Genomic DNA, 18,930 nt, shown 5'->3' with positions numbered 1-18,930 from the left:
AAATGCGGTGGTTGATTGGTGATGTCTGCCAGGGCCACAAGAGTGAGTGGTGGGGTAGCGAGCGTCTCCTAAGCCTGACTCCAGAAGAGCTCACCTGATGTGATAGTGTGGTCTCTCTTTAAGTTCTCGCCTTCATTCTTCAGTGATGCGATTTCGGAGTTGCGCTCGGCCAGGGTCTGACACAGCATCTGGCTATAGCCTTTTTGAAGGGCGCTGATCTGTGAGAGGAGGCAGCACATAGTCAGAGGGCAGCTGGCCCAGATCCAAGACACAGGGGTATTTCCCAAACCTGTGCAAGACCTTGTTTTGGGGCTGACAAAGGTGATGCTGCCCTGGGATATCTGTCCTTTAATGTGCATTCTTAGGTCGTTGGAACTCTCATTAATAGACCAGCCCTGGGGTTCCCGTCAACCATCACTGGCTAGATGTCGAGTAGAGTTCAAGAGAGGGCATAGGTCATAACCTTAATTTCCTCAAATGACAATGGGCATAATTCACAGAGCCCTCTAGAAGACATGCTCAACCTGCCACCCACAGATTGTGTGTGCACCAGGTTAGCTATGGATGTGATCCAACACAAAACCAGAAACTGATTTAAAACACTATGAGTTTTAAAAACAATTTTATTGGGGGTTTGTTATGAGCATACCATAGTGTATTTGTGGAGGTCCAAGGACAATCTTCAGGAGTTCTCTCTCTCTCTCTCTCTCTCTCTCTCTCTCTCTCTCTCTCTCTCTCTCTCTCTCTCTCTCTCTTCCTATGGGGCCCAGGAATTTAGCTTAAGTAGTTAAGGCTGGAGAGATGGCTCAGCATTTAAGACCTGCTCTTCCAAAGGTCCTGAGTTCAACTCCCAGCAATCACATGGTGGCTCACAACCATTTGTAATGAGATCTGGTGCCTCTTGAGGAAGAGACCTGGTTGGTCGTCCCCATCAACTTAGACCGTGGAACCCAATATGGACAAGGTCAACAGAACCATCATATACAGGCTGCTCATGCAGGCTTCAGCATTGCCAGGGCATGCATTTCATTTTCTTTTTCATTTCAGTTAAGGCTTGGGAGAAAACACTTTCACCAGCCCATGATGTTACTATTATTTTGATATTTTTTATAAACAGTGTAGTTCTTACACATGAGTTCTGTCAATGGCATTGTTGAATTGCGATGCCCCAAAGCCGGATCCACTTGCCAGTGCTCCAGACATAGGCACAGACCTGGTTTCTTCTACAAAGCCTTGTGGCACCCTAAAATATGTCCCTATATGGTTCCCACTTGAAATCAAGATCAGGAGATCTGGGATGGCCTGCTTAGGGTCTCACAGCTGGCCTGCTGTGGGGCTTCAGTCAAGCCCAGCCTACAGGTGCCTGGCTCCCGGTCCATCGCAGGCCACAGGAACTGGTGTTGGATGTTCTGGGGGCTGATGTCTCAGTGGGTGAAGTGCCAGCTTTGTGAGCATGAGGACGGATCTCCAGAATCCACGTCACAGAGCCTGGTTCGGTGATCTGTGCCCATTACCCCAACCCTGGGGGGCAGGGACAAGTGTGTCCCTGGGGGGCGGGGACAGGTGTGTCCCTGAAAACTCGTTGGGCTGCTACAGTGGCCTGTGCATTTAACCCCCAGTCCAGGGAGCTGGTGTGGGAACAGGTGGCCCCTGAAGCTTACTGACCAGCCAGTTTCGCTTGACCATAACCTTCCGGCTAATTAAGAGATCCTGTCAAGAAATAGAAGTGGAGAGCTATTGAGGAAGGAGTCCTGAGATGGGTGTGGTGGGGCACACCTTTAATCTCAGGACTCAGGAGGTGGAGGCAGGTGGATCTCTGACTTTGAGGCTACCCTGGTCTACAAAGGGAGTTCCAGGACAGCCAGTGCTACGTAGAGAAACCCTGTCTCAATAAATCTAATTGGGACAGTGTTGGGGAATATTTTTTTCAGGTGTGTGACTTTTGTTTAGGTTACATCTGTTTAACTCTGTGAAGCTGTGTTACTGTGCCTGTCTAAAACACCTGATGGTATTAATAAAGAGATGAATGACCATTAGCGAGGCGGGGCCTGTGGGCAGAGAGGATAAATAGAAGGAGCCATCTGGGAGGGAGAATGAGGAGCCATGAGAGAACAAGGAGAGAAGGACACCAGGGGCCAGCTAGACAGCCACCCAGCCAGCCATGGAGAAAGAAACAAAGAAAGATGCACAGAAATAGAGAAAGATAAAAGCCCGGAGGGAAAAGGTAGCTGGGACAGTTTAAGAAAAGCTGGCAAGAGCCGGGCGGTGGTGGCGCACGCCTTTAATCCCAGCACTCGGGAGGCAGAGGCAGGCGGATCTCTGTGAGTTCGAGACCAGCCTGGTCTACAAGAGCTAGTTCCAGGATAGGCTTCAAAGCTACAGAGAAACCCTGTCTCGAAAAAACCAAAAAAAAAAAAAAAAAAAAAAAAAAAAAAAAAAAAAAAAAAAAGCTGGCAAGAAACAAGCCAAGCTAAGGCTGGACATTCATAGCTGAGAATAAGCCTTTCTGTGTGATTTATTTGGGAGCTGGGTGGTGGGCCTCTTAAAAAAAAGCCAAAAGGCCAAAACAGCACACAATAGGACAGGGGCAGGTACCCGGCTTTAACCTTTAGTCTCTAGCCTCTATATATACACACCTGCATACATACACAGGCACCTGCACACAACCACATTCTCTCTCTCTCTCTCTCTCTCTCTCTCTCTCTCTCTCTCTCTGTGTGTGTGTGTGTGTGAGAGAGAGAGAGAGAGACAGACAGACAGACAGACAGACAGACAGAGTTGGTGTCTATACTGTGTAGCCTGTACTTGTGGGGTGGGACTGCCAACATTTGGTCCCTTCCATCTCTGGGCTATGCTGCCATAGGAAAGACCCTGGATCCTGTCTTAGGTTTTCTGTTTGTTTTTGCTTTTTTGAGACAGTGTTTCTCAGTAGTCCAGGCTGTCCTGGAACTCACTGAGTCCAGGCTGGTCTCAAACTCACAGAGATCTGCCTGCCTCTGCCTCTCCCAAGTACTGGGACTAAAGGCATGCGCTGCCATACCATGCCATGCCTGGTCCTATCTCAGCTCTTAGTTCTGTGAGTGTGGTCATGCCAGAGCGACTTTTCAGGGCTGTGGAGAGATTTTATAAGCTAACAGCCTTAAAAGTGCTCAGACAATGCCTGTGATTATATGATTATATGATTATCTTGTGCTGTTTTGGCTTTAGCTTCTGGTTGCTTTGGGGGAAGGAAGACAGACTATGATACTTTTGTGTATGCTTATGAATACGTCTAGACAAACTTAACTACCGGGTAACTGCTCACAGTCCTGGCTTGAAAAAGACAATGGGCAGGTCCTGTTCCACCCATATGGTGGTGGGTTGACATGACGCTGCACCTGCATCTCACCACTAGATGGCGCCACAGGCCTGTGTTGGATTTCCCTCTGATTTGAGAAGGACAAATGTCATTTGTTAGCCCTCATAAGTGGATCTTCTAGCTTTTTTAGTTTTTTTTCTCTTTTTTGTATTATTTGTGTATGAGTATACGCCTGTGTGTATGTCTGTGCACCACATGTATCCGTGATGCCCTAGGAGGTCAGAAGAGGGCATTGGATCCCCCTAGAACCGGAGTTACAGGCTATTGTGAGCCACCCTGTGGGTGCTGGGAACTGAACCTTGGTCCTCTGCAAGTACAGCCTTGGTTCTGCTGAGCCATCTCTCCAGCCCCCATATATATTTAATGCACTATCTATGTGGGAGTCGGGGAGAAGTGCCTGGAAACTAGAAGGGGGCCGTGAGAGGGGAAAGGTTCCTTTACGTGGGAAATGACCCTATAACTAAATCTCAGTGAATGTTAAGCACACTTTATTTAAACCCCAACGTGTCACGAATGGCTAGATTGGACCAACCATAGGCAGCCTCACGGTCCTCGTGAGGCTGTTAGGAGCTGCTGTAGTAGCAGATGTGTCCCGTTGTTTCTCACATTTCCACCCATTTTACTATTTCCAGTGAGTTTCCGGTCTGCTTGGCTCGTGACGCCCTTTTACCGTACATTAATTCTTACTATGCAGATTTAAATCCCCTTTACTTCTTGTTTGGGTTAAGGCTTCACCCCAGCCCCTGGCATCCATATACTGAAAAGTCTGGAATGTTTGGGTGAAGTTCCATCCCAAGCCCCCTCCTCTGGGAGTTGCCTCAGTCCAGACTCCACCCCTGAGAAAGCCCTCCAAATGATGACCCCTCCCCAGAGACGCTCAAGACCACTCCCACAGGGTATTTAAACAGCAACCCAAAGAACAAACACACGGTTTTCCGGTCTTCCTTCCCAGCTCCTCTCTGGGGGGCTTGAAGGCCACCCAGGAGCGTTGGCATCCATTAAACCTGGGCTTTTTCTAATTTGGTCTGATTTAGATTATTGTGTCAGCAGAGAGGCTTATTGGGATGTAAAAACTTTTCACTTCTCAAGAGTTCTTATTGTGTGAACTTAAATCTTCTAATTAAAAAAATTAAGTAATAAAAAAAAAACCAAGGAGGTTAAATGCCAGTGTGTGTGTTTGGGGGGGCACAGGCTGTACCCCTCACCATCCTTGGAGTGACACACCCAAATGTATGCTTTGGAAACTGGAGGGTAAAAGGGATAACTGGAGCAGGAAACCAACCAATCACTGAGCATCCTGACTCTGAACCCAGTCAGTAAAAGAAACACTCCTTGGATCTGAGATCTGGGACGGGGGAAAATATCTTTATTCCTGAACCCAGGACTAAAGACATGTGCCCTGACTCTGAAACTAGTGTCAAAGAAACATTTTGTCTCTAGACTCAGAAGCAGTAAAAGAAATATGCCCTGGTCTTAAGATTAGAGTCAAAAAGCTAAAAAGGACCAGTGAAAGAAACACAGATAGGCCAAGAAGTCAGGGCCATCTCTGCCCCTGACCAACTAAACTAACAAATCCCTATTCTCCATGGGAAAACTCTGCCCCTAAGAAGCCCTACATAAGCCTCTCTGCCCATTCAGTTAGAAGCCACATTTATCCCTCCCTGTCAGAGGCAGTCACTCTCCTAGACTCTTCCTTCCCAGATTCCTCTTTCTCAAAAGGGTGACAACCTTCAGAGTAGAAGAACCTGGCTGGATCGCTCCCCTAGAGGGCCCTGAGCAAGGTGGAGCAGCACAGAAGAACCTTGCTAGGATGCTCCTTAAGGGGGGCTGAGCAAGGCCGGGCAGAAAAAGGTAACAACTTTTTCCCAGGAGCCAGAGGAGATTGCTACATTTCTGCAGATGCTTCCACTTCAGTGGAGTGTTAACAAAAGAAGAAACATCTGGGGCCGGAGAAAAGGCAGATAGCTCGGCTAGGACCTTGCCTTAAGGGGTCAGAGCTGAACTCAGCTATATTGGCTCTCCAAGAGAAGAGCAGGATTGCTATATCCTGTGGGGAGACCATCCCCCACTGCACCCCAGCTTCAGGTAGCCTGGCTTCCGGACAGTCAGGACACCTTTCCTCCAGGGCTGAGCTGTCCTATTGCGGCTCCAGCCTCCAGAGCTGTCCTATTGCTGCTCTAAGTATAGCCTGGCTTCCCGATAAGTCAGGATATCTCTGCAACACTACAAATGTAACCCATTCCCCTACACAAACCCCGGATGAAGACAACTCACCTCTTCCCGCTTACTGTAAAAGATACCTGCAATTAGAAACAAATGTTTCTAGGGGTTTCAGAGACAGCTTAGTGGGTAAGAGCTTGCTGCTCAAGCATGAGGATCCAAGTTCGGATCCCAGCACCCATATGACAAACAACAGCCTCAACACACAAGCCTGTAAGTCCAGTCCTGTGGTCCCTGGGGCTTGCTGGCTGCCAGTCTAGCTTCAGGCTGAGTGATCCTGTCTCAGGGGAAGAAGACTGAGTGGGACAGGCGTGTGTACCAGTTCACATGTGCAGGCATACACTACACACATTCAAAACTAAAAACAAACGTTTCCAATTCTCAGTCTAAATCTCTCTCGTGCAGGTTACCAAAGGCATTCTCTAAAGAGGAACTTGTGGCCAAGACGGGAGGGAATGCCCCTGAGAGTTCAAGGCCATCAGGTGGAAAATATTTCAATCAAGCACCACAGCCCCAGGGTCTCAAATTGCAAACAGTTTTCAGCCGTCCTCATAGCCTTCATTACCCAAATAAATACCCAGATTGTCTATCATTGGCACAAGCCCCAGGATGTTTATTGCCTGGTTAGGCTGCGTAATAAAACGGGTATTGGATCATAAGAAAGTTAACAGCGCGAGAAGAATGATTGCCGGGAGGTGATAACCAGCCTTGCTAATTAGCGCAGGCGCAGAAAGGCAAGCGTCGTCTAGTGGCACGGTGGCGGATGGAGCGCGTTGAGAGCAAATCGTTAGGAGACTCTTGCTAACACAAAATAATCAGAGCCATTCATTAACCTGCCGTGCAGCTTTGACTTCTGCCCAAGGGTTCTGCTGGCAATAAGATAGTTCAGACTCTAAAACAGGAGCCGGTGGAACTGGATCCAGTGCATCTTTGGGTTCAGACAGGCTGTGACTAAATACCCGAAAAAACCAGCTTCGGGAAGGAGGGTTTACTTTGGCTCACACGTCAAGGGAGCCATGGAAGAATGAGGCTTACTGATTTGCTGTTGCTCAGCCTTTCTTCCTCCCTCCCTTCCTTCCTCCCTTCCTCCCTTCCTCTTCCTTCCTTCCTTCCTTCCTTCCTTCCTTCCTTCCTTCCTTCCTTCCCTTTTTCCCTCCCTCCATCCCTCTGCCCAGCCCTCCCTTCCTTTTTCCCTCCTTCCCTCCTTCCTTCCTTTTTTTTGAAGCAGGGTTTCTATGCATAGTCCTGGCTATTTTAGAACTCACTCAGTCGATCAGGCTGGCCCCGAACTCACAGTGATCCACCTGCCTCTGCCTCCCTAGTCCTGGGAATAAAGGTGTGTGCCACCATGCCTGGCTCATTGGTTTTTCGAGACAGTGTTTCCCTGTGTAACAGTCCTAGCTGTCCTGGAACTAGCTCTTGTAGACCAGGCTGGCCTCAAACTCACAGGGATTCACCTGCCTCTGCCTCCCAAGTGCTGAGATTAAAGGTATGTGCTACCACCACCTGGACTCAGCCTGCTTTCTTTTAGAACCCAGGCCCACCAGTCTAGGGATAGCACTGGCACAGTGAACTGGACCCTCTCATGTTAATCATTAATAGTTTATGTACACAACCAATGTGGCCACACATTATTATTTCTTTCAAACTTTTTGTATGTATGCAGGCATGTATGCAGGCATATGTTTGCAAGTGTGTATGCAGGCATATGCATGCAAATGTGTATGTAGGCATATGTATGCAGGTGTATGTATGCAGGTATGTTCATGTATGTGGGTATATATATGCATGTAGAGGCCAGAGGTCAACCTCAGACCTTATTTTTGGGGAGTCACTGACCAGGGCTGCTGCTGCTGCTGCTGCTGCTTCTGCTTCTTCTTTTCTTCTTCTTCTTCTTCTTCTTCTTCTTCTTCTTCTTCTTCTTCTTCTTCTTCTTCTTCTTCTTCTTCTTCTTCTTCTTCTTCTTCTTCTTCCTCTTCTTCTTCTTCTTTTTTTGAGACAGGGTTTCTCTGTGGCTTTGGAGCCTGTCCTGGAACTAGCTCTTGTAGACCAGGCTGGCCTTGAACTCACAGAGATCCGCCTGCCTCTGCCTCCTGAGTGCTGGGATTAAAGGCGTGCGCCGCCACCGCCCGGCTTGACCAGGGCTTCTTATTGGGGCCTGGAGCTTGCCTCTTTGACTAGATTGGCAGACTGAAGAGGCTGAAGGCCTTGTCTCTACCTCACCAGTGCTGGCATTATAAGTGCTTTGCTTATTTTAGGTATTTTTAATTAGAATTTTCTAGAATTTTCTATATGAGTACTGTATTTACATAATTTCTGCCTCTCCCCTCCTCCAGCTCCTCCCGTGTTCCACTCTCTCTCATATTCCTGACTTCTTCATCTTTAATCATTATTGTTACATCTATACAGATATACACTATAAATTATTGCTATATAATTTATTACATAATTATATTTATTATATAATTTATTATATAATTATTCTTATATAATTGCATATATGATACACAGAGATATGTATGGATATCTATATATCTATAAATCTATATAACTATATATATCCTATTAAACTCATTTAGTGCCGCTTACAGGCACCTGTGTTTCTGGCTGACCACGCCATTGGCTGATTGTAAACTCTTTATCTAGGATTGGGGCCTTAGAAGAGTTTCCCACACACGCTGCATGCCATGCTTTTTTCCATGGGCCTGGGGATTGAACTCTGGTCCTTGTGTTTGCACAGCAAGCACTGTAACAGTTGAGCCATCTCCTCAGCCCAATTGCTGTTACTATAAAACAAGAATTTGGATCTAGTCTCCAGAGACTGGAAGCTGCCTGGTTAATGGAGACTGTCCGATGGGGAGTTCTCATTTGATGACACTGCCTGTCACGGAGCCAGCGGCAACCTTCAGGGCTTGAGGAGGTGTTGGAATTGGATGAGCTGGGAATCCTCATCCCTAGGCTAACTGCCTGGAACTCTCTCAGAGTGGGGCGTGATGGGTGCGATGGGCAGTCATTAATGCAGGAAAACCACGCCTCGAGGTAGAAATAAGCAGCTGGGATAAGGGTGTGGGGTCAACTGGGCAGAGCAGATCTGAGTCGGCGGTATTCTGCCACCTCAGTGAGCTGCGCAAGCTCCGGCAGGCAGCTCTCGGGCGTCTCTGGGATGTATCGGAGGACCGTGACAAGCTAAAGAATGTTTCCTAGGACCCAACACATGCTGTCTTGGGAAGCTGGGCCCCTGGTGACCTCCTGCTCCTTACCTCCATGATGTCTTAGATGCCCGTCTTCCAGCTCCTCCCACCTGTACCCCAGGCTCTACTCTGAAGGTGGGGACTCTGGGCTCTGGTGGACTTGTCTCTGGGTCCTACCTGGCTTTTCATGCTCTCAATCTCCTTCTGTCTGGGATCGTCACCTTCATCCAGGCCCTGGAACTTCAGGGTGCACCTGTCGTTCTGTTGGGCTGCAGCGGCGGCAGCGGCTGTCTCTGATAGCCTTTGACTCAGGTCGGCCAACTCACCCCGTAGGTTCATTATCACCGCGTCTTTGTATTTGGACTCGATTTCAAAATCAGAGAGCCGGTTGACCTCTCTCCCCAGGAGCAGGATGATCTCATCCTGTGTGCAGACAAGAGGGAGGTTAGCAGGGGTGGCTGTGGGTGGCAAACTAGGCCTGTTTCCACAATATGGAGGAAACATGGGTGTCACTCTGGGGAAGGTGGGGGTAGGGGGAGGTAGGCAGAAGGGCAAGGAGGAATTTACAAACTGTGTGTCTCTTGGAAGGCCCCAGAGAGACTAGAGTTAGGTTAGAACCACACACTTGTACCTAGGTGCCTGTAATGAAGCCTCAGAGGCTCAGAAACTTCCTTTCCCCAGAAAAAAATGCTTTCACATGGTAAACCGCAAACTCCCCGATCCCGGGGTTGTCAGAGGGCGGAAGGTTTCTTTATAATCACTCTGTGCGGTCTTGTGAGACCCTCATCCAGGATGTCGGAGACCCAGCAAAGGAACTTGAATGGCATTCAGTCCCAGCACAGTCTGACCACAACAAGGGTATTAATTTAATACTTTTTATGTATTGTGGAGGGGTCATTTTTTTTCTTTCCTCTCTCCTGGAATTCTCTATGTCCTCTGGAAGCCCCTATGAGAGTGTATTCAGGGAATTGAGTCAAGAAATAATGCCGAAAGCCTGGTGACTTCTGAAAACTCTGGGATGGGGGGCACTGCCGGCAGAGTTTCCCACAGGAGGAGCCAATGCGACATCCCCCTAGGAAAACCAAGTGACCGAAGAATTCTCCCTGTTTCCCCAAAGCAGGAGAGGGTACCCTGAACCCCTCAGAATGTCAGACAAACTGGAAAACCAGAATCCTAACTACATACATGTCTGGGGATGGAATATGTCACAGGCGTAAAGGAGCCTGCTGGCATTGCCAGCTGCTTCCACATGTCTTTCTCTTGTTAACACTTAGGTCGCAGCTTCTAACAGCCTCGGATTCTGTGTTCGGATTCTGTGTTCCCAGGCAGCCCCCGCCTCATCCAAGACGAGCCCCTTGGGGCCTCTATGTTCAGCATAGAATATGCTCGGTCATTATTCGTGGCACAAACATTTCTTGGGCACCTACTGCGATCCTGGTTCTGCACTGGACCCTGGATATAAACAAACCTTTATAGGTATGGTGTCCAGCAATGGCCTCTGTGTGTCTGGTGAGGTCCCTCTGTCCCCCTTAAGGGGTGTCACGCAATCCGTCCATGTGGTCTTGGTAGTACTGAATGTCAGTCAAGTCCCTTCCTCCCTCTCCCTCCTCCTCATGTCCCGGTCAACCATGTTTTCTCAGAGGCCCTGTGTACGGATTTTAAGATGGCCGCAAGGGTCTTGGATAATGGACTTTAAGTATAGGGGCTTGAGCTTGGCCACAGTCATCCTGTCCAGTGCAGGAAACCGGCCTGCTGGACCATGTCAGACTGTAAGGGGGACAAAGAGTAGAACAGGCAACAGCGAGTATTCCAATGGTCACTGAAGAGCCTAGATCCAGCCACACCTGAAGCCTGTCAGCCTTTCAACTGTCCAATAAGATTTGGCTAATGAACATTTTTTTAAACCTGTTTGTTGATTGTCTCTTGTCCTTGGAGGCCACCTTGGGAAATCAGGGCACAAATGGTGCGAAACAGCAAAAGTTATTCTATTTTCATTTTATTCCCAGCTTATCTGTGGTGGGCTAGACACAGTGACAATTTGTGGCTTTTGTCACCAGGTGGTGTTTCTTCTCCTGTCCACTGAATCTCAGCCAGCTTGTGACTCCAGAGCACAGAAGGAAAGTAGCTAAAACACACTGAGTGAGCTCAGAGTAAGCGGAGTGGACAGACGGACGGACGGAAGGTAGTGGAAGTGGTACAGAGGGAGGGAGCTCCGGTGAGCAGTCAAGGTACAGCAGGGTCCGCCGTGGCACACCGGATGCAGAGAGCTTGCCATTTCCCCCGTCTGGCTGAGGACCCAGACCTATGTATGGCTGCTACTGCCTGAGACCACCAGCCCCGCGATTGTGTGTAAGCTGCAGGACACTGGCAGAGGATCATTGTGCAAGTCAGCTCGTGGGAGACGGGGGAATGGTGGTGGCTTCTTTTTACCACTGGATTTGGGGGTGCCTTGCTGCAGAGTGACAGACTCGTGTCCTCAAGTGACGGTGTCCTCAAGGTTGTTTCTCGTCTTCCCACAGCCCCTCACGGTCTGGCCTCAGGACACCAGCCTCAGAACTGTCTCCTGGCCCTAGCTCCAGAACTCTCAGGTTGTGACCCAGTATGGGAGGAACCCCGTGCTCCTGTTTCCCACACGCAGGACCTCCCTGGGCTCTGACCCTGGTCTGTAAGGAAAGCGAGGCATTGGTGGGCTATGCTTTGTTGTGGCCTCTTCATTTGGAGGCAGGGTCTCACGTAGCCCAGGCCGGCCCCGAGCTTATTATACAGCTCAGGATGCCCTCGAGCCTCTCATCCTCTGAGTGCTGGGATTACAGGTGTGCCTTACCTGCTTGGCTTACGCAGGGTTGGGGACCGAAGCCAGGGGACTTCCTGCGTGCCTGGTGCCTGCATGGTAGGCAAGCCTTCTACTGGCTGAGCCACGCCTTCTCAGGCTTCTGTTTTGTTTTCAAGCTAGGAGGGGAGTAGTCAGTTTCTAGATCAACCGTGCCGATTCCCTTAAGGGTTCAGCCTCTGACTTCTCTTCTCCTCTCCTCTTCTCTAAGGCATCACCTTGGCTCAGCTCTCCCCCACCTCGGTTCTCACTCCCTCCCACCAGTATGGGTGTGTTTTTCCTCACCATTGTGCAGTCACTTGGGGCTGATTGGGTGTGTGAGAGAAGTGTGCCAGACCTGGATGCGAATCCAGTCCTACTTCTTGTGCTGTGCGCCCTTGGGCATGTCACTTAACCTCTCCGGCTTGAAGTCTCCCCCTCAGTAAATCTGTCCTGAAGCCTCCAAAGGCAGAAGGAGGCAATAGTGTTGTTAGGGGCTCAGCCTGGCTCATAGCAGATGCTCAGTAAACTGTCCATGGATGCGACTGTCCGCTAAATAAGTAGTTCCTTGGACAAAGGACACAGAGAAGAAGAGGTGACAAGATATCTGTGGCCTCTGGCTGCTAGAGCGCCATGTCCTCCTCCCCCTCAAGGCCCCCTCACCTTGTCTTGCTGGCTTAGGTCCTGGTCCATGAAGATCTCGGTGGGAGGTATCGTCCCGGAGAGTCCCTCGACCACGCATTGCTCTGACAGTTCCATGGCGCTGGCCCACACTGTGTGACATCCACAGAGAACAAGGCATGGTGAGCTCCCAAATGTGGGGCAGGGGCATGCACTGAGCTGTCATCATGGTTTCCCCTCGACGGTCACATTGCTGACCAGCACCCACATGGCAGCTTGCAACCATTTCTAACTCCAGTTCCAGGGCATCTGACACTGTCTAACCTTCTTCTGGCCTCCTCGGGCACAGCACTCATGGGCTGCATAGGCACACACGCAGGCAAAACATCCATGTGCATCATATCAAATCAATATATTTTTTAAAAAATTTGAGCTGGGCAGTGGTAGCACACATCCTTAACTCCAGCACTTGGGAGACAGAGGCAGGCAGATCTCTGTGAGTTCGAGGTCAGCCTGGCCTACAGAGTGAATTCTAGGACAGCAGGGTTATTACATAGTGAGACCAATTCTCAACAACCAACCAACGAACTTATAAAAATTAAGTTTGACTGGAACGTGGCTGGACTCGTTCACTTTTGGTTCATCCACAGCTGCTGCTTTTGCTCTCCAAGGACAGACGAACAGTTCCAGCACAGGCCATGTGGCCCCAGAGTCTAAAATGTTTGCTATTGGTGTCTGTGATTTTGCAATATAATCAATGTACACTGGGTCTCAGCCGAGCCTGTAGTCCCAGCTCCCCGAGAAGTCAAGATACTGCAGAGGAAAGTGAATTCTCTCCAGCAGATTCTCACTGGATATACAAACCACACCAAAGGGCAGGCCCATGACCAGTCGTAGACTGTCCCAGGCTGCTTCTTTTGGGCCACCAGCAAGCTCCCAAATCATGATATGGAGACTTAATATTTATCATTATGGAGTTTTATGCTCATTTCTTGCTAACTCTTAAAACTTAACCTGTTTCTCGCCATCTATGTTTTGCCTCCGGGCTTTTTAACCCTTCTTTCTGTATTTTCCCTACTTCTCCTGCTTCTTCCATGTCTGTCTGTCTGGCAGCTGCCTGTCTGGCTGACTCCAGAATCTCCCTCTTTTTCTTTCTCATTCTCTTTGTTCCTCTTCCCTTTCCCAGCCTAGAGTTCTCCTGTTTATTCTCTCTGCCTGCCAGCCCTGCCTACCCCTCTCCTGCCTAGCTCTAGGCCATTCAGTTTTTATTAGACCAATCAGGTGCCTTAAGCAGGCAAGGTGAAACAGATGCAGTGCATCTGTACATAATAAAATAAATGCAACAGAAACAAATGTAACACATCTTTACATCATGAACAAATGCAGCAGAAACAAATAGAACTCATCTTTGCCCAGTTAAAATAATGCCAACACAAAGCCAACTCAGTGGTGGTTTTGGAAGATTTTTGTCTCACAATGCTTTGTGGGGGTGTTTTTTTCTTTTCCTTTTTAGCTTTATAGGTCCTTTGGTTCTATATTATGGTTTCCAATTTTGCTTCGGTGGATTTTCTGTGTATGCAAATGTGTGTCAGTCAACATCTGTTTGGGCTGTTTGGGTTTTTTTTTTTTATAATTTTTCTTTGGTTCCCCCACCTCCCTTCCAGTTTGTTTGTTTTGTCCTGTTCTGGTTTGTTTGTATTTTATCTAATTTTATTATTATTTTAGGTGCCTGTTTGTATTCTAATGAGAGAGAGAAAGAGAAAGGGTGTGGATTTGGATGGGTAGAGAGGATCTGGGAGGAGCTGAGGAGGGGAATCATGATCAGAATATGCTCTATGGAAAAAATTGTTTTCATAAAAATTAAAATACCATATAGATAGATAGATATATGGAGAGGGATGGAGAGAGAGAGAGAGAGAGAGAGAGAGAGAGAGAGAGAGAGAGAGAGAGAGAGAACGCACAAATTCAAGGTCAGCCCTAAACACTGCATCCGTGAACATGCGTGCATAGGGAACCGCAGTGTGGAACAGGCCTCTGGGGCAGTCTGGGAAGCACACAGGAGCTCGAAGGAGGATCCAGATGCTGCAAGTGCTTCCAGCTGTTCCCTCGTGTTCTGTTTATTTTAACTATTTTTTCTCTTCCTCCCTTCTTTCTTCCCCCTTCCCTCCTTTCCTTCTTCTTTGAAACAGGGTCTCATTATGTAGCCCTGGCTATTCTGGAACCCACTGTATAGACCAGGCTGGCCTCGGACTCACAGAGATCTGTCTGTTGCTGCATCTGAGTGCTGTGATTAAAGGTGTGACCACACCATGCTCACCTTTATTTATTTAAGGAGGTTCTCATGTAGCCCAGGCTAGCTTTGAGTGCACCATGTAGCCTAGGATAGCCTTGATCTTCTGATCCTCTATAAGCCACCTTATAGAGGTGTCTGGTTTTGTGCAATGCAAGACTTCGAGGCCTCCATACATACTAGGCAAACACTCTACTAACTACATCCCCAGCCTTCTCTCTTATTTAAGTAATCATGTTTTTAAAATGACATTTCATTTATTTATTTAAAGATTTATTTTTCTATTATGTATAGTGTTCTGCCTGCATGTATGCCTGCACACCAGAAGAGGGCGCCAGATATCATTATAGATAGCTATGAGCCCAACTCTGTAGACCAGGCTGACCTTGAACTCACAGAGATCTGCCTGCTTCTGTCTCCCAGTGCTGGGGTTAAAGGTGTGTGCCACCACCGCCAGCTCAAAACTTTTTAAAGACTTATTGATTTGATTTGATGCACATGAATGTTTTGCCTGCATGTATGTCCATGCAGCCCATGAGTGTTGTGCCTGAGGAGGCCAGAAGAAGGTGTCCAGAAGATGCCCCGGAACTGGAGTTAGAAATACTTGTGAGCTGTCATGTGGATTCTGGGAATTGAACTCAGGACCTTTGGAAGAGCAACCAGTGCTCTTAACCTCTGAGCCATCTCTCCGGTCCCCCATTTCATTCATACATGTGCCTGTACCCCATGGCATGTATAAGGAGGTCAGAGGACAGCTTGGGGGTTCTGGGAATCAAACTCAGGTTGTTAGACTTGGTGGCAGGGCCCCTTTACTTACCCAGCCCTCTCTCCTGCCACCATTACACTTTTTACAACTAGTTATAGTTTAGAATCAGAGAAAAGCAAAAAGCCAGGGCGATCTATCTTCCGGAGGTCACCGCCAGAGCCCGGTACGTACCTTGCTTGATGACAGGGGACTTGGGATCCATCACGAAGGAAAACATCTTCCCGCTGGCACTCATGGGCCGCTGGAAAGGGGCAGGGGGGACCATGGTGGGCCTGGGGCAACCCTGCGACCAACTTCTCTGCACTGTTGCTGGCCGGATGCCCTGGTGGAAGTGCATGTGGGGTGGCGAGGATGGCTGGTGTGGATGCTGTGTAGCCTGAGGTGGCTGTGGCCTTGGCCAAGGTACTGGGCCCATCACCCATGGGTAGGAGACCTGCAGGGCAGACAGGACGCTCAGAGGAGGTGGCATTCAGGGACGTCACGGTTTGTCTTAGACCCAGCTTGTGGGTCACTCCCTTCAGGGAAACTTCTTGCACGCTCCTCAAGTTTGGGATGGTGACCTCAAGTTTGGGATGCTAGAACAACATCAGACACTGCCAAGAGATTCCCCATGAATCTGTTCATTTAGCACATCCCTGTCAATGATGCTGAGGCTGGGCAAGATCATGTAGCAAAGATGTGAGGATCCAGCTGCTGTTCAGCCCTCAACATCTGCAGGCCTCCTCCTTCTCCTTCTCTTCCTCCTCCTCCTCCTCCTCCTCCTCCTCTTCCTCCTTCTTCTCCTCCTCCTCTTCCTCCTCCCAGACACTGACAGACACCTAACAGTGACCCAGGGGCCAGCGTCTCTAACCTGAAATTGAGTTTACATCAAAGGGGGTACTGGTGGCCATACTCCCTCCTTCCCTCCCCTTCCCTGCCTCCTACCTGGGAACCTGAGAGCCTAGCTGTGGGTGTGTCCTATGAAACCTTCCTGCCCTCAGGAATGTGTAAAAAGAGACTTCACTTTTGCCACGTGGGCCTCGATTCCTCCCTTCGGAGCCTCCACCAGGCTGTCAGTCTCTGGCTCTGGGGCCTGAACTCTGCTTAGAGCCCACGCCATCCTGTTTTCTCTCTGATTGTCCATGGTGTTAGTAAACTATTCGAATACCCTCCATACCCGCAATGATCCATCTCAGGGCCCTCTGGCACCCCCATCCAATACTTCTACACGTGACTTCTCCCAAGCCACTGACACGGCACTGAGCTGCTGAACTGATGGTATGTCGCCCTGCAGGGACTAGGACTTCCCCTCTCTCGCACACCTACAATGGACGCTAGGCATGTCACGCTGGGTGCAAACGGGGGCACGGAAGGAAGGGTGAGCAGGCCACTGAGAGTCAGGCCAGCTCCAGGGACTCCCAGTCAATTCTTCCATCCATGTTGTGGTCCCTCTATGGGTCCTAAGGCCGAGAACTCAGGGGTCAGTGTGGGATACTGCCCCCTCCCGAATACCTGTTCCCAGCAGGAGCTTCTTAGACACCTCAGATCTGGGAACCAAAGAAGGTGTCTGTGGCTGCTTCAGTGGAGGTGCAGGCAAGAGCCTTCCCCCAGGAGAGACGTCAGGATCTGTCCTCTCAGGAGAATCCAGAGCGGAGCTGACGCAGAACTTGTAATGAGGCTTCTCCCCCGTGCCTTGTCATTCAGTGATGACGGCAACAGGGCTGTGGTCCGCTGCACTGGGCTCCCCTATTCCCACAGCAGCCCTTGGATGAGTCACCCAGGCTCAGGGAACACTGGAGAGGGCTCACAGCATCTCTCTCATCCTGCCTCCCTACCCATCTCTAGCTTTAACCTCTCCCCCCCCTCCTTCTCCCTGTGTGAAGTGTGTGTGTGTATGCATGCGTGTGTGCGCCCATGCCCTACCTCTGTCTGTCTCTTGCCTCTCTCTGGGAATACCCATCACACTGTCCAAGCGCCAAGCTCTGCTGAGAGCTTTGTGGCCCCAGTATTTCCAAAGCTGTTATCTCTCTCTTTAAACAATGACCAATGAGGAGCAGGCAGCCACTTCCTGACTGGAGCTTGCTGAGCCCTCTTCTGTCATGACTCCATCACAGGAAGACTGTCCCCTGCTCAGGGGCCTAACCTGGTGGGAAGCAGGTTGAGGACCCTCGGCATCCCAGAATACTCATAGAGCCAGTGAGGAGAAAAGTATCCAAGGAAACTAAGTCACCTAGGAATGCTACTCCACTGACCTACTTTGAGTCTGCTTTCAGGAAGGGGACACTGCTGAGGTCTGTTCCTGGCTGGACTCTCTAACCTCAGTTTTTTTTTTTTTTTCTAGACTGTTCTAACTGAATTAATAGGTGTTTTTCTGAACATGTGGGCTGAATACATCTCAGGCGAACTAACTGCGAGAGTACAGGGTGATGAGGAGCATCACCTCCCAGACCACAGGCAGGACCCACTAGATATCTCTGGGTCCCGGTGTTTCTGGGCAATTCCCCCCTGTTTATGGGAGGAACTACGCACCCAGCAGTCACGTCTCCTGACTTGACTATAAGGACTGCTTCAAGGAGCGTGGGCTCCAAACAGGGCTGGATAGACTAGGCTGGGCCCGAGACTCTTCTGCTATAGTTGATTCTTTGGGCTTGAGAACATAGCAACCCCAAAGGAAGAGAGGAGAAGTGGGGCTCTTAAAGACTGTAAACAAATAAGCCCCCAGAGGACAAAGACGGGTGTGGTGGAGTATGCTTGTAACCCCAGAACTTGGGAGGTTGAGACAGGAGACGGGAAGAACATGAATTTGCGGGCTGCATGCACAGAGAGCCTGTCTCAAAGACGGCACCAAGTCTGCCCCATCCTAAGCGTTTCTAAGCACACACAGGAGTAGTGTTAAGCACAGCCTTCAAGCTGCTGGGGGCCGTGTCTTACAAACCTGAAGCTCTCTTCTCGCTCCTCAACTCCCCTTTCCTGCCTCTTTCTTTCTTTTTGAACCTGACTGCTCTGGGTACCTCGTAGAAGCTGAGCTCCTTCTCCGCTCAAATATGGGCTCATGTAAATGCTTAAAAAAACTTAAAAATATGTATGTTCAGGTACCTGTGGGCATTGGAGGCACTGGATCTCTGTAGAAGTAGTGACAGTTTTGGGCACTGATGGGTCCTGGGGACTTGGGTTCTCTGAGGGAACAGCCCATACTCTTAACTGCTGAGCCATCTCTCCAGCCCCACGATTGGTTTATTTCTCTTAGCACATCGCCCTCTAGAGCTAAAAACATTGTAGCAGGTGTCTGTGGTGAAGTCAGATGGGGTTGCTCTGTGTTCCATGTCATAAGACCCCAGAAAGGTCCCCTCCACATTCTAAGTAGCCGGCGAGCACACCCCATACTCACACATGTTCTAAGCATGCACACTGCTGAGGGCTTGCCTGTTCTCAGTCAGCTTTTAATCTAGATGAGACCTGGGTGGCACCTCAGATGGGATGTGAGGTTTCATAGCCTTAGGATTATGCACACCCTAACTTCCGAGAGAGAGAGAGAGAGAGAGAGAGAGAGAGAGAGAGAGAGAGAGAGAGAGAGAGAGAGAGAGAGAGAGAGTTTGCCACTGCGTCTTGAAGAGCAGTATGGGGAAGCCAGCATCCGATTCCGCAGGGAAGTCTACTAGGAGTTGGGGTTGTTGACAGACAGGGGAGGTCCCATCC

The 18,930-nt window shown here is 49.4% G+C and overlaps 1 protein-coding gene across 1 annotated transcript in view; it reads right to left on the bottom strand.

Annotated features, from left to right (window-relative positions):
• Fhad1 (forkhead associated phosphopeptide binding domain 1) overlaps window positions 1–18,930 on the bottom strand; it is a 110,404-nt gene that overhangs the window by 75,181 nt on the left and 16,293 nt on the right. The window contains exons 3-6 of the mRNA XM_038334024.1: window positions 15,427–15,688; window positions 12,242–12,351; window positions 8,947–9,192; window positions 95–218 (exon numbers count right to left, since the gene is read on the bottom strand). Of these exons, the coding sequence (XP_038189952.1) occupies window positions 95–218; window positions 8,947–9,192; window positions 12,242–12,351; window positions 15,427–15,688 (742 nt within the window). The remainder of the gene's footprint in view (window positions 1–94; window positions 219–8,946; window positions 9,193–12,241; window positions 12,352–15,426; window positions 15,689–18,930) is intronic.

Source organism: Arvicola amphibius, chromosome 6, assembly GCF_903992535.2.
Source record: "Arvicola amphibius chromosome 6, mArvAmp1.2, whole genome shotgun sequence".
Classification (NCBI taxonomy): domain Eukaryota; kingdom Metazoa; phylum Chordata; class Mammalia; order Rodentia; family Cricetidae; genus Arvicola; species Arvicola amphibius.
Note: the sequence above shows the minus strand (reverse complement) of the source record. Positions and strands in the feature narration are given on the sequence as shown.